Source organism: Anser anser, assembly GCF_964211835.1.
Source record: "Anser anser genome assembly, chromosome: 1".
Classification (NCBI taxonomy): Eukaryota; Metazoa; Chordata; class Aves; order Anseriformes; family Anatidae; genus Anser; species Anser anser.
In genome coordinates, this window is record NC_139720.1 from 66,693,683 (window position 1) to 66,721,434 (window position 27,752).

The window sequence follows — 27,752 nt, forward strand, 5'->3', positions numbered from 1 at the left end:
AAATTCAGGCTAGGCAGCTGGAAAGCTGTCTCTGCAGTGAGAAAGCAGGCACTGGAGACAGGTTGCAGGGGAAGAGCACGGAGAAGGGTTAAAATGCCGTGCGAAGGGCCTTAAGGAGCAGTTGATAGCTGGGCGGTAGTCTTAGAAATGCCTGCCAGGGCCTCAGACATTTGCTTGTTTTGCAGCAGAGGCTCATCCTGTCAAAGCAAGTTTGAGAAACAAAACTGAGGTCCGGTGCTAGAACACTTCTTTAATGGGGCTTTGCCACGTAAGCAGCCGCAGCCACTGCCAGGAGAGTGCTGCACAGATGTTGGAGCACTGCGCCGAGGAATAAGAAGGTGCTCGGGATGCTTCGCTCAGCCTCCCTGGGAACCAAGATGTGGTGGGGGAAGGCTTGTCCCGTGTGAAGGTGGGTTCAAAAGCCCCTCTCAAAGCTGCTGTGGGTATGGCAGTGTGAGATGCAGGCATGCTGCTCCTTAATGCCCAGCTGCACATCAGGTGCATGCGGGGCTTTAATTAGCCGGGGGCCACCACGCAGCGCTCGCAGTAAGTTCTCCCTGGTGCAGTTTCAGTTCTGTACTCCAACCAGTTTCTTTTAAACCTCCTGAGTGTCTTTGTCGCTCTCCTCCCCCGTGTCTCCCCACACTCCCTCCTGCACCCTCGCAGCCGTTTGCACATCTGGCTGCCTGCTCCCACCCTTCAGACCCTCGGGTGCAGGCAGAGGGGAAGGACCACAGGCAGCAGCAGCGCTGAGCTTGTGGACTCGTGCTTCTCGCTCCATCTTCCAGCTCAGCATATCACACAGTGCTTTGCAGCATCCTGTGAAGTTCACCCTTCTGCTTGCTGTGTGCCACTGCAGTTACCTTCCCCAAATTAAGGTCCTACAACACATTTAGGTGATTTCAAAAGCTACAGTAGTGACAAATCCAGCCAAGGAGCGGACCAAGGGCAGCGCAGACACAGCTGTTTCCTGTGTGGGCAACACGTTTTGCGCAAGCCAGATCCAAAACAGGGAGCATATCTGATAGCCCAGAGGGTCAGGGTGCCTCACAGCTCCTTAGGCTTCCTGAGCTTGCTGACATCGAAGCTGTGTGCTGGAAATATCACTGTAAGGCCAGAGAGAGGAGGTCAGAGCCGAGAGATGCGCTCCCAGCTCTCCAGTTAGATATCCTTTCTGTGCCAGCTGCCTCGTTTGTAAAAAGGGAGCAGTCAGCTCCCTAGCTACCCTGCTTGATCACAGCACTGATTACTTACAGTATCTGTTGGTGAAATAGCCGCACTCCTGCAGCCAGCGGCCAGATGACCGCAGTTTTAAAGCCAGTAGGCACGATGGTCTGTCTGTAATTCTGAATGAAAACTGTGCAGTGGGGCGAGGAGGTAGGTAGAAGATGGCTGTGTGTGAGCAGACAGTGCTGAAGGGGGGCAGCCTGTGCTGCTGGCACCCTGTCCTCCCTGCTAGAGCTGAGTGAGCGCACGGGACAGTCCCTGCTCCCAGCACATGGTTTCCAGCCCCCAGCTGATGCCTGTGAATGCTCGTGACATGCAAAAGTGCTAAGTGCTATAAATTGTTATTAAGAATAGACCAGCCCAGATTGTTTGGGATGATTAAAACCTCCCCACTGGCCTGCTAAATAACCTCAGCTTTGGTCTGGCTGGGCACATGTTGGTATTTGTTTTTTATTTGCCTTTTTTCTTCCCCTTTGTGCCCAGCCAGGCAAAAATATGGGCCATTTACCAGCCAAGCGAGGAGGTCAGTTGGAGACCTGCAGCAGAGGGGAAGCTGGGCTGCTGTGGGTCATGCTGGTAGCATTGCTCCCCAGCCTACAGCCAAACTTGGCTCACCCACGAGGTGCCCCATCCGCATTCAGGAACTTGCTTTCCCCTTAGCTGCTCAGCCATGCCTCTGTCCATCTGTCCTTCCTTCCTCCTCGGCTACATCCGCAGCTCTCTGATGATTTAAAACGAGTAAGACTCTCAAGATACCCCAAGAGCTGGATCTGGTAATGGGGAGAGCCAGGGAAAGAGCTCAGCTCCCAGGTTACCAATGAATCACGTGGGGAGTGGAGTCATTGATTTGCAATCACTGCCTGCCTCCCAAATAGAATAGCCGTGAATTCCTCTGACCAGCGAGTGAGACGAGGAGCTCTGGGCTATTCCCAGCACAGGCACAAGAATTCAGCTCTTGGTCCCAAGAGCAGGTCTCACAGCTCCGGCAGCCCCATGGCTCTACCCATGCTAGCAAGTGAAGCTGGCAGCACTCTCCTGCAGTAGCCTGCACGCAGGCCGGCCTGGCACTGCGCTGCTGCTGAGCTGGGCTCTCCAATAAAGAGTCTCTTATTTGGATTCTCTCCCTCTCCTACCTGTTAGGAGCAGAAATGAGTGCAGACCAAGCAATGGAAACATCCTGGGTTACCAAGGGTACGCCGGCTTTCCTGCCTGCCTTGGGGTGTCTGTCCATCACCAGGCAGTGTTGCCTCCCACAGATCAGCTTGGTTTTGAGGGGGCTAGCCCTACAACAACACATAGGGCAAATTTTTTTTCCTAAAAGCCATAGTCCATCCCCTCACTCCCTGCCTCCTACTCAATCCACATGGCTTCCCAAACCAGGGCCTGCTCTCTTCTCTGCCTCTCCCTCTCATCAACCACCCGAAGCAAACCATACCTCTGCCCAGACTCATCATCCTGCCCTGTGCCACAGGAAGCCTTCATGCCATAGTGCAGAGGAGCTGAGTTTGTCCCTGGTCATTCTGCTACTGTCAGTGTCACCTTGGCCAGGACACCCAGCGTCTCCACAGCCTCAACCATCTCCTCATCTCACTGTCTCTCAGTTTCTCTGCATCCACATCACCTGTGTTGCTCCACCATTAAGTGGACTCCAAGCCTGATCAGTAAGAAACAAAAGGCCTTGGCCATGACACACCCTTGGTTTCTTTTCCTCCTGCGCATGAGGCAAGCAAGACCACATCTAGAGCAGGTGTATATTGCAAAACTAACAGCAGTGAGGAGCTCCTGAGTTAAAGTCTGAGTGCTCTCCCCAAAGTGTCTGTCTTGTAGCCAAGCTTTGTCCTGCCTAGGCAATCCTCCAGACTTTATTAAAGCCTCAAGATGTCAAAACAAGGCTTCTGCCTCACTCCCTTTGGAAATAGCTCCATATACCCTCACAGCAAATGCAGACGCTGGCCTCAAGCCAGCTAGTGCTAGCAGCACTGGCGTAAAACATCACCCCCCAGGGCATTTATCCAGCTTCCTAGGCAGGGCAGCACCACACAGTGATCCATATTGCTGTCTCGAACAGCAGCACCTGAGCACCAGAGCTGAAATCAAGGCAAGGGGTGCTCACCATGGCAGTCTTCACCTGTGCAGGGCACACGCAGGCCCAGCTGCTCAGGATCAGTACAGAAAAAGCTCAGGGCATTTCCTGAATGCCTATACTTGTTCGTCCTGTTCTTCAGAGGTGTTGTGGCCCAGCTCATAGCACTTTGCTATCCCCTGGCAACTCCCAGCCCCGTCCTGCAGGTACAATAGGTGCAATCTTACCTTGTCCTAAGTTGCTACATCACCCTGCCATACACTTGCTCACTGAGGCACCACAGCACTGCCAGCACCACCACAGTGAGCAGAGAAGACCTCCATGCTCCCATCCTGACTAAGGCAAAAAGAAGGGCATGAAGCCCACAGTCACTTCTGGAAGCCCATTAGCAGCAAGACGCAACATTACCGCTGACCTCACAAAATAAGGCACAGACAGAGGCTTTGAGGATATGTTGTGCTGGGTCTTCAAACAGCCCGTGCCTTCGGGTAGGCAAGGGGATACATCCGGGTCTCTCCCTACCCTGGGAGCAGACACCCTGGGAGTCTCACTACCAGCTCTCGGAGTGGCTCCTGTCTGAGGAAGACACCGTACGACAGTGCTGGGTTTGTGCTGCTACAAGCCCCGCTGGCTACCCTGGATCATTAGCTGCAGGAGGATACATGGCTGTAGGGACCGATCCCTCTGGCTTATCCTGGCGTCCCACTCCACATCCAGCATAGCCCCTCCAGAGGGATGTGGCGGGAGCTCTGGGGAGCCATTACCACATGCATTACGATATGTGAGAGCAGCTTCCTTCGTATCCTGACAGACAGGCCCTCTGCTGAGGGCAGCTCTACCACTCACAGAGCCTGGAGCTGAGGACAACACCGAGGCAGGCCCAGGGCGGTGGCCACACGGGTGAAGGCAGAGTCCCACCGAACCCGAGCACGAAGAGTAGAGCAGGTCTGGTGACCGCAGCCACCTCCAGCCAAGGGTGCTGTCATCACCAGGCAAGTCCCTGATGACAAGATGGATCCCAGCTTGGGTCAGGGGTTCACATCCACTCTGCGTAAGGGTCCATGGCACAGGCATGGCTGCAACACAGCTGCAACATAGCCCAGGTGGGGACCAAGCCGAGACCATCAGCTTGAAAGGGAGCAGCAGGACAGGCCCTCAGCAGGGCTTTTGAAGAGAGCTCTTAAGGAAGACCAGACACCTACACCATTACCTAGGCCAGCCCTGAGCCCGTTGCCCTGCCACTCGCTGCCACGTTGCGCCATCCTGCACAAAGCAGGTATAGATGTCAGGAGTTCATGCATCTGCTGACTGTCTCCAAACCCAAGCACCACACCACCACAAATGCCCATGATAGCAGCAATGGGCAGTTTTAATGAAATGCCCCAGCAGCAGCTCACTGCCTGGCTGGAATGGGGCCATGCTGTAACCAGGCTTTGCACGGCACCCTCCTCTTCGGTTCTGCCTTCCTGAACAGCACCGGACCCTGCTGTAATGCAACCTGAGGCAAACCACACAGCAAAAACTGGGGATGTTGGGTTTATCAAGCCTTGCTTCTGATTTTTTAACCTCTTGTTTTTGATCTGGGAGTAGGTACCATTTAAAGCTGGCTGTCATTTCTTTTCCATGTCTGTGGGATTTTAGCAGCTTAGAGCACTAGTTGCCTGCCCCTTTGTGGGATTTTAGCAGCTTAGAGCACTAGTTGCCTGCCCCTTTGTGCAAGGCAGAGATAAAGCCTGGGTAACACTGATGCTGCCTCCCTATCTCCTCCTGAAGGCAGAGGGCAGTGGAGGGAGGGGTGGGTTGTAGCCTTGCAACAAGCACTGGGTCCTCACTGTGGCGCCTTCTGTAGCAATGAGGTTCTCTGCTGCTCTAAAGATCTCCCTAGAATGGCAAGTTGCTGCAGAAAAAGGGAGTGAGCACAGAAACTGACAATAGCGTAAAAATATCCATGTTTTAGCAAAGTTTTGAAGCAGTGCTAGGGACAGAAAGCAGCGTAGTGCATAGAGAGGAACTGTGTTTTAGCATGTGCATGCATGCACCTCCTTATGCTAAAACAGTGTTCCTGATTTCACTGTAAACCAAGCTGAACTTCTACCTGATTCCAGTGATTCTGACAGTTTCTGTTTATTCTTCCTATTGTGAGCTGGACCAGGACCAGGCCCTCTCTGAACCTCTCTCAGATGCTTAAAGCCCACTTATAGGAGGAGGCAGGAAGGTTAAACAGAATTCAGCTCATTCTCAGTCACTCTCTGAGTAGAAGAGGTGCAATCAGCCACCAGCAGCCTTTTTGGACTCTTCTCTAGGGCCGAGGTAAAGATGTATCAAGGCAGGGACATAGGAGGGACATCGGTGTGAGAAGCTCAAAGATCTGAGCTCCAGTTGCCAGCACAGGGACTGAGGCCAATGGGGATACACTGGGGACCATCGGGCTCTCCAGCTGTGTGCCACCTCCTAGGTCCGTGGTGGAAATCAGTCAGCGAAGCTCAAGGGGGCACACCTGAAGCAAAAACCCTGCTGCCTATGCTGAGGAGGCAGGACAAGTCCAGTGTAGAGATGACATTGTAATTAAAACTTAATAAAAATTGGCATTTATCGATGAGTTGTATTAACCTTGTCTAAAGCCATTTGGACAAATTAATGCTCCGTGTGGTATTTCCCTGCCACATGAAAAGCAGCAAGGCACAAAAGAGATCAATACCGCTGGCCACCTGTGAGAGTGCGCCTTCACCTGCATCCTCCTCCCCAGTGCCTTCAGTCCCTACAGCCACCACGGGGCTGGCCGAGTCGTTGGGTGGGGGACAAGTGGGCAGCTCAAAAGGAAGGTGCAGGGTGGACAAGGGCGATGTGGACTAAGAACAGTAGAAGCAGACGAACTTTGGGCTTTGGGTTGGATCACATCGACTCTTCCTCTCCTCCAGCACTTTATTTTTGCCAGAGGTCAGCATGGCAGTCAGGGACAGAAAAGCTTCCTGCAACTAGGAGCAAGGAAGCACGCCTGCTGAAGAAAAACTGCCCCGAATCCACAGCTTTGATAAGCAGGGCTTGCATCACTAGAAGCTTTTGTTGCTTTAATTATAGCTTTTAATATGGCCTGTAAAAGTGTTTTCTGAATCTAAGAAAGACTCTTAGAGACTAAGACTCTCAGTCTCCATCGTACATGGGACAGGCAAGATCCATGGGCAAACTGGGAGCAGTGTGAAAGAATATTGCCTTTTATTGTTCTGCTATTATTTCTAACATAATTGAGCATCTCTGGATTTCACGCAATGAAAAAGGGAGATGAGTTTTCAATGATTTTTTTCAAGCTGCTCATTCTTTTATGGAGTTTTATCAAACTGCAGCCACAGAGAAGGGACTTTGATGCAGCTATGGCCGGGGAGGAAAATGCCTTTGTTTTTACTGCATGGTTATACTTCTTATTTGTATTCAGAGTTACAAATACTCTGTCTCAGGACAAAAGTAAGTTCCTGATGCTTTCCCCCTTCCCACATCTCAGTTTTGCCTGGTCCCCCTCACAAAAGCAACACCAGTGTAAGAGGTTAATATGAAGGGTGTCTAGCAAAATCTGCCACGCTGATAAAGGCATGTGAAGCAGAAAACCCTACTAAAGTCTCAGGCCTCTCGTTTATTTTGCAGGGTTGCAAAACACAAGAATTGAGGAAATGTGGTCCAGAGTAACTGAGAGGCAGATGTGGAACCCCGGGATGCCAGTGCTACAGACTCGCTTTTCAGGCGAGAACAATACTTTAAAATGAAAAATTCATTACCCAGATCTGTGAAAAGCAAATGAAGCTCAGCCTTTCCTAACCTTGACATTTTCCAGACTGCTGGCCAAATCCACGGGTAGGACACAGGCACATCCCCCGCCCCCATCCTTCAAAGGGATAGCTGGTGACAAGGAATGACTTTCAGATGTGACTTAACTTCTCTGAACCGGTCGTGACACCACCGCGTCCCAGCACACAAAGTACTATGCATCCACACCTCTAATTGCCAGACCTGGAGGCAAAGCTTTGCTGCTCCGAGCGTGCGTTCCCTGAAGACAGAGAGCAGAAAAGGAGTGGGTGAAAGCAGAGGGCAACCACAGTCAGTGCATTCCGCAGAAGACCATTTGCATGTTGCCAGTTGCAACCCCACGTATCCACCCTATTTTTGCAGCCAGGTTCTGCTTGCTGCTTCAGGGGTGTTCTTTGCCCCTGCCCCCTCAGCTCTGCGTGCAACCTGAAGGTTTCTGCCAAAGGACCTTGGCGTGCAGGCCACCTTTCAAATGCTCGCTTCCCCGCTGGGTAGAGGCTCTGCAGATGGTGAGGATGGAGGCTGCGAGCCTCTCGGCTCCAAAGAGCTCCGGTGAGTGGTATTCCCCGAGCCCTGCTGATGAAAGGCACAGATGTGCCTGCAGAGGAGCGGCTCTCTGTGTGCGCCGTGGTCCCCAGAGCCCTCTTCAGCTGGTTTGATGTCTAAGTGGAAGGGAAGAAAATAAGCTGACAGTGGGGTTACCACCCGGATGATTTGCTGAATTGATTAGCTGCTTCTTTCCAGGGCTCACACCCAGACAAACAGCAGCCTCGCTGGGGCTCGCAGGCCAAGTAATGACCTGGGCGAGGAGCGCTCTGGAGAAGGACCGGTGTAATGATGTGCTGCTTCCCTGGGCAAGAAACAAAGGAAAAGCCTGGGGAAAACAACGCACAGGGAAGTAAACACCAGCAAGAACGAGGCAAGGGAAATGCAGCTCGTGCAAGACAGAGCCAAAACAAGCACCCTCCAGCAGCAGCTGGTTTGGACTCCAGTTTGCGTGTCAGGGGCTGGGCAGGCAAGGAAGAAGAGCCCAGCTGCAGGTGTATGCACACCCCATCCCTCTGTCTGTCTGTCTTTCTGTCCGGGGTGTGCAAACGGGATAGAGACAGGGCAGGGGTGCTGACCCCAGCAGCCGTATCAGGGCTTGCTGGGCATCGCTCTCTGTTTTTGGGGGGCAGGCTCTGCTTTCACAGGTAGGAAGTGTTCTGCTATGGCTGGTGGGCAGTTGCACTGCAGGCAGGTGGCTGGGTGATGCTCCTCCCGGCCTGCCTGCTCTTTGGGACCTGAAAGTGCCCTAAGCAAAGGCTGAGCTTGGGGTGCCTCTGGGCACAGAGGGGGTGGCCACCAGCTGGTGGAGGTGACAGCGGGGCGGCTCAGCCAGACACCGCAGAGGTGATAAAAAGGAGAGTTTGGGGAGTGGGGAGACGTAGGCTAGACTCCAAAGGATTGTGCTTATTTGGATCAGATACCGAGCATCTAACGTGTAAGGGGAGCAAATGGCCCAGCCTACCTAATCTTGTGCTCCTGCCTCCTCCTGAAACCCCAGAACAATGCAGATTAGGAGAGGGAGGGAGAGAAGGGTGCTGTGGAGCCTCATCTCATTGCTCTTTCCCATCTGTGCTGTGCTACTCCTGCCAGAGGTTTTTATTTGACCAAAGGAGGAAAGAAAAAAAAAAAGCTGGAAATAAAACCCACACACTATATTCCCTCTGCAAGTGCCCCACACCTAGAAGTGCAGTCTGCTGCTCTCAGCGCCTCTAATTAGCTAAGCAAGGCAAGTGCTCATTAGCCCCACCTGGGTCACTCTGCAACTGGGAAAGCAGAGCATTAACCCCCGCAAGGCTGCAGAATAAAGAGGCGGGGGGCATGGCTGTGCTGGGGCTGGCTATCCAGGCAGCCTGGCCCTGAAGCAGGGTGCCTTTGGCAGCGGCTCTGCTGGGAGGGCTGTTGGCATGGCGAGCATGCTTTCCCTGGGTAGTGTCTCTGGCTGTGGGGAAGATCTGGGAGGGGAGAGATGCGTTACAGTAGTGCTAAGCACAGTGCTGTGATTTCAGCATCCCAGAGTGTTTCCGCATGCGAACAGAGGGAGGCTCTGGCGCGGTGGGGACAGCCACGGTAGCAAACTTCAGTTTGGCACTGATTGGATGTTTTGTAGCTGTAACTTCAGGGAGCCAGCTGCTGGCTTAATAGTAATCATAAAATCTTAGATACATTTTTGTTAATGTTAGGTCACAAGGGGTAAGTGAGCACCAAAACTATTCCCTGTGCTATCACACAAGCATTTCTCTCCCCCTGTGTCACAGCTTCTCTTGGATGAGGCGCTTCCAGCTGAGCCCAGGGAGCGGGGTGCTGCACATATGTGCAAGACGAATCAATCACTGCCCCAGACAGCTCATAGCCTTTAAGTAAAGGCATTTGTACATGAGATTTACCCTGCCTGCCCATTCTGAGTCAGTAGGAGAGTAGAAATAAGCCTATGGTTCCTCATCCAGCAAAGGTCATTGTTTTTAGGAAATTGGTGCTAAACCACAGAAGGCATCCATCTGGGAAAGGACAGGAGAGGAATGGGAGCAACTCCTGTGGCTGCAGACCAGAGGTGGTGATGCGTGCGAAATGGCAGTAAGTGCTGAAAACATTGCTGCTCTCCCTGGCCCTGCTCCCTGGTACAAAGAAACAGCATGGGGCATGGCAGCTGCAGCAGATGAGGATGCGGGGAAAGGATGGAGAGGGGCTTAAAATCCCTCATGAGGGATGAGAGAAGCGCTGCCTGCCTCTGTGCCCACCAGCCTGCAGGCAGGAGGAGGACAGGGAGGAGAAAGGTAGTGATAGAGTCTGGCATGGAAAACACGCGTCCCATGACTGGTAATTATACTGGGAATACCAACTGTGTGCTGTTCTGCCTCCCCTTCATCCTTTGCAATGGGTGCTGACGAGCCCGGGAGATGCCCCCGAGTTCCCCAGGGTGGGATCCACAACTGGCTGGAAGTGCTCCAGCAAGGAACCGGCAATGAGGCCACCGACATCCAAAGCACAGCTATTAGAGGTACGGATCCACTTCACACAGTGAAGCAATTCTTGCAGTGGACAGTGTCGTATCGGGCAGGTTGTCACAGCACGTGCTGCCTCTGTCTGTAGTCTGCCTGCAGCAGCTAAGGGCATTTAACACAGACCTGTTAATAAAACTGCAGGTAGCTGTAGCTAATGTTAGTATCTTCATTTCACAGACAGTGGTCTTGGGGAACAGAGATCACTTGTACTAACAGTTTGGATTACATAACCTGACAGGATTAAAAAAGGGTTTAACACTTATACTCTTGTATTTTTTCCTCAGCTAGATCAAAGGAATTAATCTGGCTGGTTCTGTTTTATTTCAAGTCATCCTTCCCTTTCTCTCTGCTTGTTAGTCTTCCCTACCGTGGTCTTCAAAGTCTGGGTTGGGAACGCTGCAGGGGAATTCTGGCTGTCACTTTGGTTTATATGTAATATTACTGTTGTAATGGTATCTGAATGTTTTGCTAAATGGATTCTTGCTTGTTTTTGCTTTTAACCTTACTGCTGTAATGCTGCTTCACAACAACAGTACCTGTCTCTTGTGGGGAAAGAAAAATTAGTTGAGAAAAGCGCTTGCTCTGGTAAGGTGTGGGTAGAGTTGTGATGGGTATTTAGAAACTCTATTTACATCAGAAAGAGAGGGGAGGGCAAGGAAAGCAAAAGTGAAGATCTGCCTCTCTAACCAAAGAGGCTCCTCAGGAAACGGTGGCCTCCCGTGGGGCCCCTTTCTGAGGCCTTGGAAAGCCGAGCACACGACCAGAAATCATTTAGGTGGTCGCCTCAGCCTACAGCTCGTGGGCGAGGCGTTGCTTGCAGCCACGGGGCTGAGAGCAGAGCACAAGACAGCTGAATGCCCCGTGTGGCTGGCAGCTGGGCAGTGCCTCTTGCAGGTGATGCTTACAAAGAGCAGGGTGGCTTTTGCTTCTCTGCTGTCTGTGGAGCTTTGCCCGGAGGAGCAGCAGGATGGGAAGGTCTTGTGGTGTGCAGGCTGTGCACCATACATCTCCCCACAGAGGTGAGAAGAAAGGTGCTCTGCTGTGTCTCCCTTGCGTCGGCAGGGGTGCTCTCCCACCTGGCTGTGGCTGTTTGCCCAAATCCTGTTCAGACAGGTCTGTCCTGTCCACCTCAATGCTGCTGGTTTGAACTGGGTTGGTGACTAAGAGGGATGACCAAGAGCCGTCACTGTGTGGCCTGTGTTGAAGGTGTTTTTTTGTGGCTATTGGAGCCAAAACCTTGCACAAGCACACACAAAACCCTACCAGTGGCCCAAGCACCTCAGATTCAGCGTTAGCTGGCAGGTGCACGTACGGTGCAGTGGTGCCAAGAGGAAGGGTGAGCCAGGGGACCTGGGGAGCCAGTAGCACCCCATGTGGCCATTGGCACCGCTCAGCACACCCCGTCCCCTGCAGCACGTGTGATGGGAGCAGCCACGCTGCCCTGCACCCCCAGGCATGCCCCACCCTCACCAGACACAGGTGCTCCTGTTTCAGCTGTGTTTATGCTGGGTGAGTTTAATTGCACGTACTGAATTGAGCAAACTGGTAAAAGTGCAGCTTAAACTGGTTCGAGAGCATCTACATCAGGGATCTGGAAATAACTCAATTTTGCTGTATGCCAGGGAAAGTTTTCTCCAAGTGGGACAGGCTTCAAACCAATGGCATTGCTGGGAATGTCAGCTCCCTGTATTTAAAGAGAAATGGGATTAAGTCTCTCCATCGTACCTAGAATAATAATGTTTAGTGTATAAATAGCATTTTATAATTTCAAAGCAATAAACACTAAGATACCATGGTAATGAGAGCTGACAAGGCATTACCATTAACTAATTAAGCCTCGCAACTTCCCTGAGGTATCTAAATGTGATGGTTCCCATTTTATAGACAAGGAAAATCTATCTGAATTGATTTACTCCAAGGCACAGAGCAATCCCAAGAAAGAGCTGGAATCACAGCTCAGCACTGCTGATGCCTGGATGGTGGCTCTGTCCTCCGTGAGGCTCTGCCTTGTTTCCAGGAAGTGTAACCTCGCATCCCGTTCTTAGTAGGATTTAGAAATGAAGTGTTTTTAATTTTTGTTGACTGCTATGGAAGGAGTGGGGCATCCCTGCCTCCCTAGCCAAATTCAGTAGCAACAGGCAGAGGTACCGGTCAGGCTAGGGATGGATGCAGGTGAAGTTGCAGCAACTTGGCATCCAGGAGCTGCGCTCACCACAGAAGCAGTGAAGCAGGAAAAGCAGCTGACAGGTGGGCACCAAACACAGTGCTGGAGAGAGCTGCCTTGGCTTAAACCATCCCGTGTCCTGCCTTTCCAGCCCCCACAAGGGTTGCAGCAATTGCTTTGCAGGTGCTCGCCCCCCTTTTTAGTTTGCACAGCCTTAGCTGTTTGTATCAACACTGGACCTGGCCCAGAAACCTCTGTGGGAAGCAGCACGTCTGCAACACTGGGGCTGAACGGGAGCCCTCTCGCTTTGCACAGGTAGGTGCCAAACAAAACTTTTAGTAGCTCTGAGATTAGCTGGTGTAGATAAGAAATCGAGGTTTCCTTCATATCAGGTCTTTGGGTCCCGACTGGAGAAGACTGTCTGTGACAAAGGAAATTTCAGCAGCACCGCCAGAGCTGCTTTGATAACTCAAACCCCCATCCAAGAAGGTATTGAGACAGAGAACCCAGTGGTTACAGGTTGCAAGCAAACTGTTCCCTTAATGCCCCTAAAGAAACACAGGCTTTCTCTCCTGCAGTGAGTGATGAGGAGCTCGTCCTGGCAGAGCACTGCCTTGCCATGAAGCACCCTCTGCACCTCATCCTGGGACTTCTCTTTGTGCCTGCCTGTTGCACCTGTGAGCCCCTTGCCAGGCATTTGGAGGCCAGCTGTAGGGACCAGCACCGGAGCACACAGCATGCACAGCAGTGCCATTGCCGACTGCGATTACCATACCCGTTTGTGCTGTAGCACCACTGCCTGCCAAATAGCTGCGGACTGCAGGAGTGGAGACAGCGGGGATGGAGGGCCTCAAAAGCACTTGGGTTTGTGTGTCCTGCACTGTGCTTCCTGCAAGGACCACCTGCTCCCCGTCTCGCTCTGTGGCTGCAGGAGCAGCCAGCACCCAGCTCAGCCCCATGCCAGATGCGTGCACGGGTGCCCTGCAGCATCTGTGCACCCAGCCGACCCCAAACAAACACAGCTGGAGCCCCCAGTGCTGCTCCTGGAGGAAGATCGGGAAAGGTCCAGGTTCCCCAGCTCTAAATCCACCGCCACAGATTATCCTGCTCCTGTCGATTGCTCTCCAGGGGACAAAACATCAAGTTACAACCTGTGGTTTTCAGCCCCAATGGATTAAGAGCAGAAAATGTGTTGAGACCTAAGGCTTAGATCTCCGGGTTTGATACGCAGCTCAGCAAAGCATACAGGGGAGCAGCCTTGGTGGAAGACGCTTTGCCACAGCAGTGCCGGCCAAATTCCCAGCAAGCAGATGCTTTTCAACTACCTAAGAGAGACATCGTAAGCCGAAAGTGGCACAATGCTGCTAATTTTCTGCCTAAACCTCCGGTGCTGTGTGTGACTGCTGTAGCGCTCAGGGAGAGGGTGGCTGCTCTTCAGTAGTAAGTGGTATTGCTCACACTTTCCAACAGTTTGCTTAGCCAAAAGTACTGCTGGTGTGTCATGAAGTAACTGTCTGAGACACTGCAAGGAGCACCGATGGCAGTAAGTGTAATAAGCAGTAATGCCGGGTTGTCACTTACAGCAACTTGCAGCATTCCCACTGCTTCCAAGCCCCGAGTGGTTGCGAGCACAAATTGCCACGCTGCCTCCAAACCGTGCAGCAGGCACAGAGACCCCTTCCCATGTAGCTCCTCCCGCAGCATTTACTGCTGCTTCCCTTCCCTTGGCTTTCGTGCATCTTGTCTCAGCCTCCTGTGGGCCGCTGCTGTCCTTATCCATAAAATCACAAGCAGAGGCTTAAAATAAGTAAGAAATAAGAAACCCAGCATGGTTTTCTTCTCTCTTTTCTCCTGCTTTACTTACAGGAGGACAAGTTTCTCATCTGCTTTCGCACCTTTCCTGCGCTCCTCCAGCTGCCTCTATGACCCCAGCCCCAGCACTACCCAGGAAAACCCCTGCCCTCATTTTCACTGTGCATGCCTCGATCTCCTTGACTTGCTGCCTGGGTCAGATCAAGGGATAAAAGCCAGCCCCCTGCTGCTAAGCACTCCCCTTCAGCTGCAGTCTTTGCTCTGCTCAGGGAGGCTTTGCAAGTGCTACACAAACCATGAAATCCCTCAGCTGAGGAGGCCTTCAAAAGGGAAAGAGGAACTTCAAGACGGATGAAAATGGGAAGAATCCTAACAGGTAGAAGCAGCTTGAGGTGAATGTAGGAGACTAAATCAGTACTTAACTCAGAGAGCGGAAAGAAGCCAAGGTGCTAGACTACTGAGGGCGCAAGCAATGGAGCTCTAAAATTCAGAGGTGCTACAGAAGGGAGCTGAAGCAATTCTCACAGAGAAGCGCAGGAGTCCTGTTTTGAAGGAATGTTGGGTGTGATCTGTTCTTTGTTTCCCCTGAATTATGAACTCCTGAAGCTTCTGGGAACATGCTCCCAGTGAGGATAGGGTCTAAGGTATGGCTGGTCCTTCTGCAAGTGCTTTTGAGTCCTCGTGAGGGAGGACTGCAGGTCTTCCTCTACCTTGGTTGTAAAAACCTAGTCAGTGGGGCTTCAGCTTCAAGCTGTGACATGGAAATGCCAGCAAGAGTTTTCTTTGTTTTAAGAAGAGATCCTTATTAACAGTAATGTCACTTTGGCTGCCTTGCAACTGACCTGTACTGTCAGTAATCCATTCTCTTCCAGAGGCAGGCTATGAGAAATCTACCTGTTGTTAACCAAGTTTTACATTTCATCTTTGCTAAATTAGACACATCATTCAGGTCTTTTGGGAGGAGCATTCCTTTTTGGAGAGCATTCCTCCCTTCTTTTAGCTTCCAGGTGACAGGTTTTGTCCAACAGGAATGGGAACATTTGGTCCCTCTATCTCCTACAATATTTTTATTTGGTTTTGGCACCTGGAATTTGGCATTTTTTCTTAAGGAAATGAGCTCAGACACCCAGAGATGATCTCAAACAGCAAAAACATGAGGCTTTAATTTGGACCACCAGCCTCCCAGAATGGCTGTATGTGGTGCAAACACTCAATTTATAGCCTGGTTGGGAGCAAAGGAAGAGAAGAGACAAGGGGAGGAGAGCATGTATGGAGGGAAGCAAGCAGTCAGGACTGGATATTGAGCCGAATAATCAGTGAGTAGGTGACATCTCACCAATAGCCTAGAAAAATAATGGTCGAGAGGAAGAATATAGCATGCTGGGAAAGGACGGTGTTTCGAGTATGCTGTTTTGTTTGGTTATGAACAGGAAACTCAGCCAGAAGTGGCATGGAAGGGGAGAAGCACACGGATTTGTGAATGGAGATATTTATTAAAGAGGAGGAAAAGCTGTATTGTACTCACCAGGTCTTTTGCCTTCTGTTGAATAGCAGTCAGAGAGCAAAGATTGTAGTGTTTGAATAATAAATTCAGGGAAGTGCTTTAAAAACAGTGCAAGAATCTGGCAATGTTAAGTTACTTTAAGTGATCTTGGGCAGCTCCCAGCATCCTTGCATAAAAAGAATAGTTTCAGAGAAAGCACAGCCTGTCAGAAGTAATAGGGACGATAGAGGGAGCCAAATTAATTCAAAAAAAAAAAAAAATAGGACTGTAGCCTTTCAGATGAAACGAGAGACTAGGAGACTTCATTAAGGTTCACAAAATTCTTAACGGGCTAGAGAGTGGGGATACTACAAAGCTGTTTGACCCAGTGTCAAGAACAAGCAGCGATGCAGCAGTAAGATAAGCCACGGCTGGGCGCTGCAGGAATTCGGGGAGGAATGTCAGGGAGCGAGCAAAGGCAACACAAACTCCCCTTACATGGCAATAGGACAAAAAAGCTTGCTCCGTGGGAGAACCAGGCATTTATTTACACGGCAAGCAATGCTGCAGAGCGCTGTGGCTGGCCCAGAGGAAGCTGTGCCTGAGGATTTGTCACTCGCAGATTTCTGGCATTTTGCAGGGATCCTCCTATGTGGTGTTACAGTGCTGTAAGTCAGCCTGCACGCCGTTCCTCAGCAGTGTTGCAGCTGGAGCTGCTGCACTGCCTGTGGGATCAGGCGCTGCCTTGCTCAGCATCAGGTCTCGGAGTCACCGTGCCTGCGAGAGTCAGGCTTTTGGTGTAACGTATGGCACCCCATACAAAAAAAATTGCTCTGTCAGAAATTTAGGTAGTTCTGGAGAAACAGGCACAGGTGTTGTACTTAGGTAAGTAACGCACGGACGTCCCGTTTAACGCGACCATGGTGTTAAATAACACATAGGTGTCCCATTTAATGCGACCATGGTGTTCCTGCTGCCTGTACCCACGCCTCATCCGTCCCTGAGCGCTGCTAGTCCCCCAGCCTCAATGAAGCCTCGTGCTAACAAACACTCGTGCTAATTACACCCCAACACGCCGTGCTAATTACATGCAGTACAACCATTTCCTTGCACCGTTTCAGACGTGCTCCCTCCCAGTCCCACAGAGTGCCCCTCACCCCGCCGTACACCGCTATGGGGCTGCCCGCCGCCCTCCCCGAGCAGCGCGGCCCCTCATTAATCGCCCCCTCAATGAGCCCTTCCCGCCAGCCCCGCCGCCACGTGCTGCCGGCACCCGCCGAAGCCCCGCCCGCCCCGCCGCTAGCCCCGCCCACCCTGCGGTTAGCCCCGCCCCCTGTGGGCGTGGCCTGGCGGGCGCGGGTGCCCTGTTGTTGTGATGAGCGCCGGCCCCGCCCCCTCCTCGTGCGCTGCCCCCCTTGGCCACGCCCCCGCCCCTCCGCGCCCTCCTCGCCCCGCCCCCCGGGCCAGCGCCGCCTTCCCATTGGCTCACCCCGCGCGAGGCCCCGCCCCCTCCCCGCGCCCATCTGCTCCCGGCGGCGCGGCGGCCGCCTGCAGGGCGCGGGCGGGCGGCGGCGGAGGATGGGACCGCGGAGTGGCGGCCGCCCGCGGCAGGGGCAGCAGCAGCAGCAGCAGCAGCGCCGGCGCCAGCACCACCACCATCAGCAGCAGCGCTACCCGCAGCAGTACCCGCAGCAGTACCCGCAGCAGCAGCGCCCCCGCCGGCCCTAGCGCCCCCGCCCCGCGCGCGGGCGGCAGCGAGGGGGCAGCGCGGTGCCGCCGGGGGGCGGCCGCTGAGCGGCGTGGCGCCGGGGGGCGGGCGGAGCGCGGCGCGGCTCAGCTCAGCCCAGCGCAGCGCCGAGCGGCGGCGGCGGCACGCAGCCGGCCGCCGAGCCAGGCAGCGGCAGGCAGCGGGCGGCCGAGATGTGCCCGGAGGAGGACGGCGGCTGCGGTGGCGGAGGAGGAGGAGGAGGAGGAGGAGGCGGAGGCGGCGGTGTGGCCGGTACCGGCGGCTCGGAGGCGGCGGTGGCGCTGGACGAGCTCCGCTCGTGGTGGGAAGTGCCGGCCATCGCGCACTTCTGCTCGCTTTTCCGCACCGCCTTCCGCCTGCCCGACTTCGAGATAGAGGTGAGACCCCGCCGCCCGGCCCCCCCCGGGGGGACCCGTCCCGTTCCCGTGCCGCAACTCCGCAAACTTTCCCAGAGCCCCCCCGCCCGGTGCCGGTGCCGGCGGGGCCGCATTGTTCCGCCGGGCACCCGGCCGCACAAAGCTGGGGTTGTCCCCGTGCCCGGAGGGGGGGTCCCCGTGCCCGGCCCCAAACGTTGGAGAGGGGAGGAGGGCACGGCACGGTGCCCCCCCCCGCCCCAACCTCCCCGGGGTCCCCCCGGTGCGGGGGGGCCGTGCCCTTTGTTGGGGCCGGGGTCCCCGCCTGGCTGCGCTTTGTGCCGGGGGCTCGGGCACCTCGCCCGCCCTCCGCCCCGAGGGGCCGGCGCGTTTTGGGGCGCTTTTGCGCGTTTTTCCTCCCCAACTTTCGTCCGCGAGTGCGTGTTTTTGTTTTGCTGGGATGGTGGCTGTTAATTTCTGCGCGTGTGGGTACGCGCGCCGCGAGTGTTTTCTGCTCCGGCTGCAAATGTTACCAACAAAGTGCGTCCCGGTAGTGGGAAATCTTTTGTGCTGGCTGTGAAAAGCTATTCTTGCCGGCACATTGGCAATAAACCGGGTGAATAACATGGTGGCGTGTGTTTTTTAAGACAGTAATTGCCCCCTGAATGCGAATTCCAAAGATGCTTAAAAGTTCAATAGGATGTGCGAAGCCCTAAAGAGCAAAACTCCTGGAGCAGGATGTGAATTTCTGAAGAGGGGGAATCCCTTATGCGGTGCGAAATCTTGAAAGGGGATAAGGTCTCTCAATGATGCAACTTCTTGCGAAAGGGAACTCCCCTCCCCCTCCTATTGATGCAAACCCATTAAAGGGGGAGGCTCTCCGGGCCCAGCAGCGCAAAGTCTTGAAGGAACCTGAATTTACAATGATAAAAGGGCCGAGGCACTAGCCTTTCACCTTTGGAGGCAATTAGCATCTGGCTTGCTTCACAGGCGAAGTAAATGTGGGCTCCCCTTTGGTTCCTGGAGCATGCTTAGGACGGGGGAGTTGCCATCGCTTGGAACAAATTGCCCCTGCTTTTTGGGGGACGAGGAGTGGGCGCAGGTTGGCACCGGGGTGTTGCAGAGCATAACTGGCCCACCAACAACATCACCAGAACCCGCGCCTGCGATGACCTGCGGTGGTTTGCACAAACAGGCTTTAAAAGATGGGATTTTTGCGAGGGACAGTGGAAACCACGGTTAAAATCGGGATACGCTGTGAGAGGAGAGATTCAGCTGTCGGAAGCTGGCGTCTAAAGGCACGGGGAGTGAATCTCCCTCTTCCCCACATGCCGCCAGCAGCCCACCATGGGCGGCTTTAGGACTTGCTCTTCCTCGAAGTTCACCATCTTGTTGCCTCTTCCAGTCCCATCCGTGGCTTCGGGGATATGGGAGCAGCACGCCGCACAGAGAGCGTACACCAACAGTTCGTGGCGTGAAACCGGTGGCCAGCAAAGGGACTTATAATGCTTCTTGTTTGTTTGTTTGCTTTTCTCTGAGAGCGCTGCTGTGGGAGACTTTTGGTTTGTACTTTACTCAGCTGCGGAAAGGAGGCTCCCCACTTGGTTTCAGGGCTGGGGACGCTGGTGTCTGAGATGGGCTTTGCGTTGTGGGGTGCCCGAATGAAATGGAGGTGGCCGTTCTGGGCATTTAGGGAATGCTACAGCTTGCTGGAAAACAAAACGGCCAGCCAACAGGCTTCAAGCTGTGCTCGTGTGCACAAATGGAGTTTTCTTGGTTTATCTATGGTTCTTGAGGAGACCGCTTGTGGCTGAAGGGAAGTGGTTTGAGACATTGCTGCCCCTTCCCTCAAAAGATACCGTCCCCCAAGGGCAACCGAGGGGTGCAAGCCCTGGTCTGCTTTAATGCCAAGTAAAACAGGTGGCTTGAGCAAGCCTGTTTTCTATGTTGAACTGGAAATGGAAAGCTCACGCAGCTGGGGGTTTCGTCTGAAGGGTGCTGATGCTCAGACCGCTGGAGGTTCATGGCAAATGCTTGTCTGACAGTGTCCCTCATCTCTAATGACTTATCAATGGGTGCTGTCAGCTCTTGCTGATGGTGGGAGGGCTGAGCTCTCCTCTCTAGTTAAAACCTGCTTGGTGGATCTGTTTTTTTGCCGATATTACTGTATCTCAGGTGGCTTTGGTTCTGAACTCTTAAAACATTATTGCAAAGGCAAAAGTTTTAAACAAACCCTGATTTGTTTGTAACAAGTATCCCCTGCCCACCTGGTTGCGCTGATGTTAGTACGCTGTAAGAGTGTCTCTGCCGCAATCACGGCAGTCCCCAGAGCAGACAAAACCTGATCTTCCATATGTTTAAAAAAAATAAAAAGAAGCTGTAGCTAATTTTTCTTCTTTCTTCCCTCTCTCTGATTTCTCTTCTGGTAGGTCTGCCCATATTTTGTTGCAAGGCTCGGTAATGATAGGCCATCTGGACCCATCCCTCTCATACCAAGCAGATTTGCCTATGGTATTTGAGAAGTTTGGGGACTTCAGTACAGTGAGGCAGAGCGGAGCTCTTTCTTCTTTTTCCTTTTTAAACGCAGCCCTTTTGCCCTACACTTATTGGTCCGAAAGAAAGTGAAGCTTCCAGATGTGGGCTGCCATCCGCAGCTGCACGCAGCAGAAACCTGGGAAGCAGATGTTTTGTTTTTCTTTTCCCCTGGACCAGCGAGCGGCCAGGGAAGGGGTGTCCAAAACTCGAATAAAGGAGCGCATCCATCAGGCCGGGCGCTGGGCATTGTTCTGGGGAGGGGGGTGGGCGCAGGCAGCCCCCATGCTGGCTCCGGCAGATGCAGGCGCCTGGCGAGGAGGCGCGGGGCTCCTGCGCTTTTCAAACCTCGGCCGCAGCGGTGGGCTGGGGAGGGGGCAGCCGACACCGGGTCAAAAGTTCAGTGGGACAGCCGCGAGCACACGCGTGTGTGCCAGGACGTGGCTGGGTCCACCCATGGGTCTGCACGGGTGGCAGAGAGTGCTGCTGTCATCAGACTCGTTTTTTAAAGTCTCCCCCCACCGCCACCCCCTTAAATGGCCGCCGTGTCAGCCATCTGCCATGCAAAACTTCCACACCGCTTCAAAAGTGGACTTTTTGCCGTGCTGCTTAGGTTGTGGTTTCCTTCTCAGTGCCTTGGAAACCTAGATGGGGTGGGTTTGTCCTTACCTGCTCCAACAGTGCTCCAGCCGGGAGAGGGTCTGTTCATACCGGGCATTTTTTAAAAAATACATTTATTTCGTATGGCCTGCCCTGTTGGGCAGAAAGGATGCTTTCCACAGTCAGGTCGGTGCATGTGATGATAGGAAGTGTTTTGTTTTCCTCTTCAAGACTGGGCTGTAATGCGGGACACCTCTCGTGACAAAGCGTCTCCTGGACGCGTGCCCTTCCCTCTGTGACAGAAATATCATCCTGGCAGCTGCAGGGATTGTTTGGGTAGAAAAATATTAGGAGAAAATTTAATGTTTTCAACCGTGTTTCAGCACAACTTAAAGAACAAGAGAACTGGAGAGCAGCCAGCGTGGCGCGGCCACCCAGCTCTCTGGCATGTGCTCCTGGGAGCTCTGGGCTAAAACATTTGGGAACTTCTGCCTGGGTAGGTCGAGGGGAGGTGACTTTTGAGAACGTGCTTGAAAATAGTCAAAACATTGTTGTTAACTCAGTTTATTTGGAAAAGGGGAAAAGCCACATTACGTAGGGAAAACATAAATCTTTTCCTGTGGTTTTTAAAAGCGCCTTTGGGCAAATTGCCTCTGCTGCTAACTTCGCTGTGGCTCTAAGATGCTTTTCCTCTTTTCCTCTCCCTTCCTTATGCTTCAGGCTCTAGCTCTACCTTCAGCTACGCTCCTGCTGCCCAAAGACAGGGCACTGCTGCTATTGCACACCTTTTTCTTCCTACAGTGTAGTATCCGCACACCTTTTTTTTTCCTACAGCGCAGTATCTGCCATACCAGCCCATGAACAGGCTCTTTCTGTCGGGGAATATGATGTGGTTGTTACAAACCAGTGGCTACTACTGCTCCCGTGGGTCCCCAGGGGGAGGAGGAAGAGTGTGGAGAGAAGGGGGATCTGTGCTGCTGCCTGCAGGCTGTGTGAAGGAGTAAGCACAGAACAGGGGATTTCTTTTACCCCTGCAAACCAGGCAGAGCTTGGAAAGCCAAGAACTTTTAACTCACTAACCTTTAGGTGCACTCAAATTTTAGTGCTTTGGAAAATGTGCCCTTTTTTCCTAGTGGGGAGAGGATGGCCAAGTGCACTTTGACCTCTGCTGTCCTGTTTTGTTAGGTCCTACTGAAACTTCTCTGGAGCCCCTTGCTTTCTGTCCTCTGTGTGGGTCCCTTGAGATCCATGGCACCAACTGCACAGCCTTCCTCTTCTGTCAGTGGTGTGTATGGAGTCAACTGTGTATGCACTGTGCTACCGAAACCGAGTGCTAAGCCTTTGCTCCTCGGTGGCTATTCTGGCCCAGTACTGCGTTGTTCTTTGTGTTACAGTAGCACCTACAGAACCTACTGTTGCCTTATGTCATATGATGGCTGAGATGGCCGGGTAGTTTCTGATCGGAAGAATTTAGGATCTAATTAAGATAAATGTGACAAGTAGGTGTAACAAGCTGACTAAAATGTAAGTGAATTTGTGTAGGTCAGCTCTACTTGTACAAGGTAAGTCCGAGCTAGTTTAAGCACCTTTTCTGTAGAGTATTTCAGGCATCAGGATGTGCCTCTTGCCATCTGCCCATCAGTGGTAGGCATCTTAGAAATTTGAGTATCAAGTGGAAAAAATGAATGAAATGCACGGTGAGTACTGTTTTTATTGTTCTTCCTACCTGTCCCATTGACGTTTGGTTTTGATGACTCTGCAACATCTCATCCCTCTTACCGCATCTCTTCCAGCAGCAGCTCTTACGTCGCTGGTCTTGGCTTTTGCTGCCTTACTTATTCTGTTCATAATAGAATCATTAGCACTCTGAATGTCAGTATTGGGCTCTAGAGTTCATTGAGATTAATGGAGGGGGAGGCAGAGAGATACTTCTCAGAGCTGTTGTTTCAAGTGGTCTGCAAATTGGAAAGCATTATATCAGTTTACATTTCAAATGCAAGTCACATTTTTCACAACTGTAGATCTTGAACTTTTTAACAAGTGTTTACATTTTGTATAATGAGACTCTACTATAATTGGATACAAAAAAGAGGAATAGGTGGTTTAGGAGGCTGATACGTGAGTTAAAACATTATCTTAAGCCCCTGAAAAGAAATGAGAAGTGACTGGGCACGGAAAAAAGGGTGTCTGAACAATGGGTAAGGAAGGTTATTTTGACAGCAACATTTTGAATGGATCTGATAGGTGACAGGGAAGTCAGAGAACGACTGTAGCAGTCGAAGGCAGAGAGAAAGAGGAAGTGAGTATAAATTTCGGAGATTTGGATAGAGTACGTAGAGTTTGATAATCACAGATTTTCTACGGTGTTGTTAGTTGGAGGCAACTAACTACCTCTTCCATCAACACCGCTGACTGGAAATTGTATCTGTTAGCTGAAATGTTTGTGTGCCCACAAGTTAAATGGTTTAAGCTGAATTTGTTTTAAAACCAATTTAAGATAATCTGGTGTAAATCTTTCCCTGCTAGAAAAAAAAAATATGCTCTGTGTAGTAGCTTAAATCTGACTTAGCGGTTTGCTTTGTTTACAGAGTCTTGACTACCACAAACCTGTACCAATTTAATGAAGCTGATGTAAACTTCTGCATACCGCATCTAAATTAGGCCTCGAGTTTGTGCTTTTTGGAATTTGCTCCAACTAAACCAGCTAAAAGTAACACCTTAAAAGTGTTGCAGCTTTATGTGTAGACCTGCTTAACTGTGGTCTTTCTCTCCCTACAAATAATACCGCAGAGCTGTGCCATTCTGCCCCTGGCATCTGTTAAGTGCCTGCATGAAGGGTGAAGAATTAACTTTTGTAATGGCAATGGATGCTTTCATAGACTTCTTTCAGGCAAAATCTCTGCAAGAAAAGGGCTGGGGAGAAACAACAACAGCCAGGGAGTTAAAAGTTCCTGAATTAAAAGTTTATAGTTTAAGTCTTATTGTAGGTATTTATGAAAATTAATTTTTCCCTTCGTTACCAGCAGAAACAGCATCTGCTGTGATGGCGAGAACAATGCAGCCCAGTGATTCCTCCTTCCTTACAGTAGAGAATCCTGTTAAACACACAACACTGTGCCTTAGAGTGTATCCTTTCAGCAGGCTTGTTCCTTTTAATGGGTGCCCATTCCTGGGGTCTCCATTGTTTCACCAACAATGGCACTGGGGGCAGCTGATTTGGTTGACAGAAAATGTGTTAATTTAACAGATCTATTCCCTTTAGCAAGTCTCCTTCCTATTGTGTCCCAGTTCTCCCCAGTTCCTTGGAAGGAGGGCTGGGCTAGCAGGCTCTGCGAGGTTGAGTATTCCTGCAATTAGGAGGGGTTTGCAGCCTTTTGTGTGAGGAGGAGAAAACAGCTGAGAGGGAAAAGTGATTTTAGTGCATTTTGCTTGTTTCCAGGATATGTGTTTTTACTGTGTTTTCATGCACTTTGTGTATGTGTGTGCTTTTAAGTTGGCCTTTATGGGGGACGGGGGAGTAGTTCGACACTACAGGCCTACTGCAGCCCAGGTCTTTGCTTTGTGAGCGCTGCTCAGAGGTGGCCCAACAGCCACACGCGGCAGGCAACTCCTTTACAAACTCTTTACATTTTATAAATGCCTAGCTGAAATGCCAGCCTTCCACTCAATAAAAAACAATGCTGCTAGTATACTCCATGGTAGCGAATACCGAAAGATGTGAGCCACAAGAGGTATGTTTTAGACCACCTCTGTTGTGGGACCAGCCACCAGTTTAACACCATCTTAAGGGTGGTTTGAACAGCACAACCTCTTCATGCTAGGTGTACTTAAACTGGTTCAGCTCTTAACTGTGTTGAAGTAGTGACTTAGTGACAGGGTGGTGAGGCCTTTGGTTTGTAGCTGCTGTGGTTCAGCTGGTGCGCTAGGCCCTGCAGGAAGGACGGCATGGGCACCGCTAAGGCAGCCATGGGACCTGAAGCTTTGGTGCCGTGGGCTTCTGCTGCCAGAAGGGAGATCCTGCTGCCTTTCAAGCTCTTGCCCTAGCACTGCTTCTGGTGCTGTGGCTCTCCGGTGCTCTGGAATGATACTGGGGCACAGCAGCAGCAAGCGGGACCTCATGGTTTTGGTGGCCATCAGCTGCCAAGGTGGATCCACCACGGCTCTTAAAACTGCAGCCTTAGCTTAGTTTGGTCCTGGGGCTGGTGATGCAGAAGGATCATTGGACAGTCTTTTTCCTCCTCTTTGGTAAAGCCGTTAGATAGTTCTCTGGCTCTTTCCAGTGAAGCCTGCTCTAAAGGAGATAGAGCTTTGTGCAGCCAAAGGACTGGAAGGCAAAGCTGGCTTCTTCATTTCTGGTGAACCCTGTACTCAGCAAGTTGTGGCAGCAAAAAATATTTATATATCCATAACACAAAGCAAAGACCTTTTTCTTTCTTGTTTGGGTTTTCTGTTTGTTTGTTTTAGGAGGCAAAGGGTAAGAGTTTAATTTAAGAGCTTGACTCTTAATAGAGCTTGTCATTGTTGCTAATATAAAACAAATGATGAGCATGGGAGAGGAGTGAAAGGCTCCCTCTTCTGGTGTGCTTTGAAGGTTCAAACACAAAAAACTAAGGAAGAAAGCCCAGTAAGCAAGACCCCTGCCATGTTTTCTGTGGTATTTTAAGACCTCACTTGGGCCTAACCCTTGCTGAATTAGGCCCACTATATAGCTTGCATCAAGACACCCGAATAAGTAATAAGGGCACTGTAAAAGGGAAAGGCAAATGACATTGCACTTAAAAGTAAAATCTGTCATGGTTTCATACAGGTTCCCAGTCTGGACAGCCTCGTATGTCCCCACAACTAACTTTTTCCGATGCTCTTCTTTGCTTTTCCTCTCTTCCATTGCTTTCCTGTAAAGCTCATTACTCATCCCATGCAACTCACCTGTTAGCCAAGCCCTGAGCAGCCAAGCGGGCTTGTACATGTGTTTGGGGTGATTGCGCAGGGGGTAGATATGGTGAGCAACCTGTATAGAAACTGTGTTCAAGAATTCTGCACTCCCATCACTCATAGCTGAGTCAGACGAATTCAGAAGTTATTAATGGCTGATGGATGGAGAAATGTGCCCAGGCAGTAATACTTTGGGATTTTTAGACAAGCTTTCTGAAAATCTTGACATAAAGTCTAGTGTTGAGTACCTTTGAAATTTGAAGGATTTCAGGGGGTTAGAGAATGGACTTTGTATTGTTTTTCTATTTTTGTGTTGTTCAGTGGATGGCCATTTTCGCTGTTTTGTTAGTGTGGGCTCACACATGGTGTCTGTTAAAAGCTGATGATGTGAATTCTCAAGCATTTGTCCCTTATTCTTCACTGATGATGGTAAAATGGCTCACTGGGGTTAAAAAATAATAATAAAAAAAATAATGAACAGCTTTCCTTTGAATTATGTTTAACTGGAGTCAGTTCCCCAAGGTGGTTTGGTGCATAGCCCTGCAAAGGGTTGCACCAGCAGGGCTGAAGCAGTGGCACAGGAATGGAAACAGGCAGTGGGGAGGGGAAGGGCTTTTTATAGCTGACCCTTCTGCTGAAAGCAATGCTTATCACCCTGCAGTCAGGGGTAGCAGGTGGAGCGAAACTGCACAGGTAGCAAGAGGTCACGCAGCAAGGGGGGCACCTGGGGAAGAGCCCTGACAAGCCTCTGTGAAAGGTTTCGGGGGTTGGTTTTGGCACTAAATGAAAGCTTGCTGTATTTCTTTTCTAACCAGAATGTTAACTTAAAAAAAAGGTTAAGTTAAAAGTTGATGGTGGTTTTTTGTTCCTTCTAAAGTCAGACCTGACCATGCAGTTGAAATCAGTTGATTTAATCTCAGTGTAGCTGACTGTGGCGCACAAAAACAATCATGAAAAGTTTGTCTGATAGTCCTTCTTAGAAATTCAGGTTTTTCTTTTTTTAAAAAAGAAACACAAACCACACTTGATTTTCCCCCCCAAAGTTTCTCTTAAGCACTGGTCATCCAGCATATGCAGGCATCTGTCCATCGGGATTTGCTTGCCCATGCTGAAGGAGCCTGATTGTAGGACAGGGCAGCCGTGTAGAATAAACACGGAATAGCAGTCTCGGTTTCTTTTCTTTCAGCCTGATACAAGGTGCCGAGGCACAGAAGACTATTTTGCCCTTAAGATAATTGTGTGTTGGAGAGGATCAAAAGGCTTGAGGGGTTTTTTGGTTGAAAGGGGATTTTCTCCATGGACAGCTGCAGTAGTACATTAGTACCGCAATGGATTATCTTTCCATGATCTGTAGGATCTCAACCAGCTATCGGGGGCCCCACTGAAGGCTGTTGCTTGGGGGAGGCAGAGTGAAAGTCTCCTGTAACAGGGAGACCTGCAGTGCCGGGGAGCTCGGAGCACTCGACTCCCCCCGCCCCGGCAGGGTGGTGCTGGATATTCTTAGACTGCAGATAGTGTTGTGGAGCATGGAGAAAGGGAGCACAGTGCTTGGTTATGATTAACTGCAGCTGATGCCCTACATCCACCCTGCTCTCCGATGGAAGTGCTTATTAAGGAATGTGAGAAGGGAGCCGATTCCAGCTGCTGCGGTGTCCTGTAAAGGGCAATGTGTAATTTGGGAGGGTGTTACGAGTCCCTCGGTGGAACAAACCACTCGCTGTAGTAAGTGTCTGACCTGCCAAACGCCTGGACTTTCTCATTTTGGGGATTTTTGGATGGCGGCTGATCCGCAAATAGCCATGGCATTGCAAGGGAGTCCCTTCATGTGTGTGGTTGGGTATCTGCATCCTGCTGCTTGCGGCCCAACCGTGGCAAGGGTGGCGAGAGGGGCTGGTACAGGGGCTCGGTGCTATCGGAGGTGGAGATCAGGTCACACTGTGCTGCCCCACTCCAGCGCTGGGGGACCAGGGCCGGAAT

General features: G+C 51.5%; 2 protein-coding genes across 8 annotated transcripts in view; both read left to right on the forward strand.

The window, feature by feature from the left end:
* The first annotated feature begins 8,968 nt into the window (after positions 1-8,968).
* Positions 8,969-15,392, forward strand: LOC310892959 (uncharacterized protein). Of its 6 annotated transcripts, XR_014578594.1 has the most exons (6): positions 9,097-9,220; positions 9,617-9,724; positions 10,029-10,148; positions 12,709-12,805; positions 12,895-13,859; positions 14,183-15,392. XR_014578594.1 is itself a non-coding variant. In XM_083821308.1 (5 exons), exons 1-5 carry the CDS (start codon positions 9,179-9,181, stop codon positions 13,104-13,106), a joined length of 579 nt encoding a protein of 192 aa, XP_083677434.1. In that variant the 5' UTR covers positions 9,097-9,178; the 3' UTR covers positions 13,107-15,392. The 6 variants fall into 6 exon arrangements, 1 of the variants encoding a protein (XP_083677434.1); XM_083821308.1 differs by having other exon boundaries at positions 12,895-15,392; XR_014578591.1 differs by lacking the exons at positions 9,097-9,220; positions 12,709-12,805 and adding an exon at positions 8,969-9,079 and having other exon boundaries at positions 9,617-10,148; positions 12,895-15,392.
* A 1,794-nt stretch (positions 15,393-17,186) lies between these two features.
* The window catches only part of CECR2 (CECR2 histone acetyl-lysine reader), a 101,876-nt gene continuing 91,310 nt past the window's right edge, over positions 17,187-27,752 (forward strand). Inside the window, exon 1 of one of the 2 annotated variants that reach the window (XM_083797543.1) lies at positions 17,187-17,735. In XM_083797543.1, coding sequence (XP_083653669.1) covers positions 17,532-17,735 — 204 coding nt within the window. In that variant the 5' untranslated portion in view covers positions 17,187-17,531. The remainder of the gene's footprint in view (positions 17,736-27,752) is intronic. The other variant, XM_083797544.1, reaches the window with a different exon arrangement.

Excerpts from the sequence above, each read along its gene's own strand:
- LOC310892959 (XM_083821308.1), top strand. The coding sequence starts at position 9,179 with ATGCGAACAGAGGGAGGCTCTGGCGCGGTGGGGACAGCCACG. Across the intron at positions 9,725-10,028 it reads GTGATGCGTGCGAAATGGCA|GTGCTGACGAGCCCGGGAGA; the intron begins GTAAGTGCTGAA and ends CCTTTGCAATGG. Across the intron at positions 10,149-12,708 it reads CCAAAGCACAGCTATTAGAG|GTCTTTGGGTCCCGACTGGA; the intron begins GTACGGATCCAC and ends CCTTCATATCAG.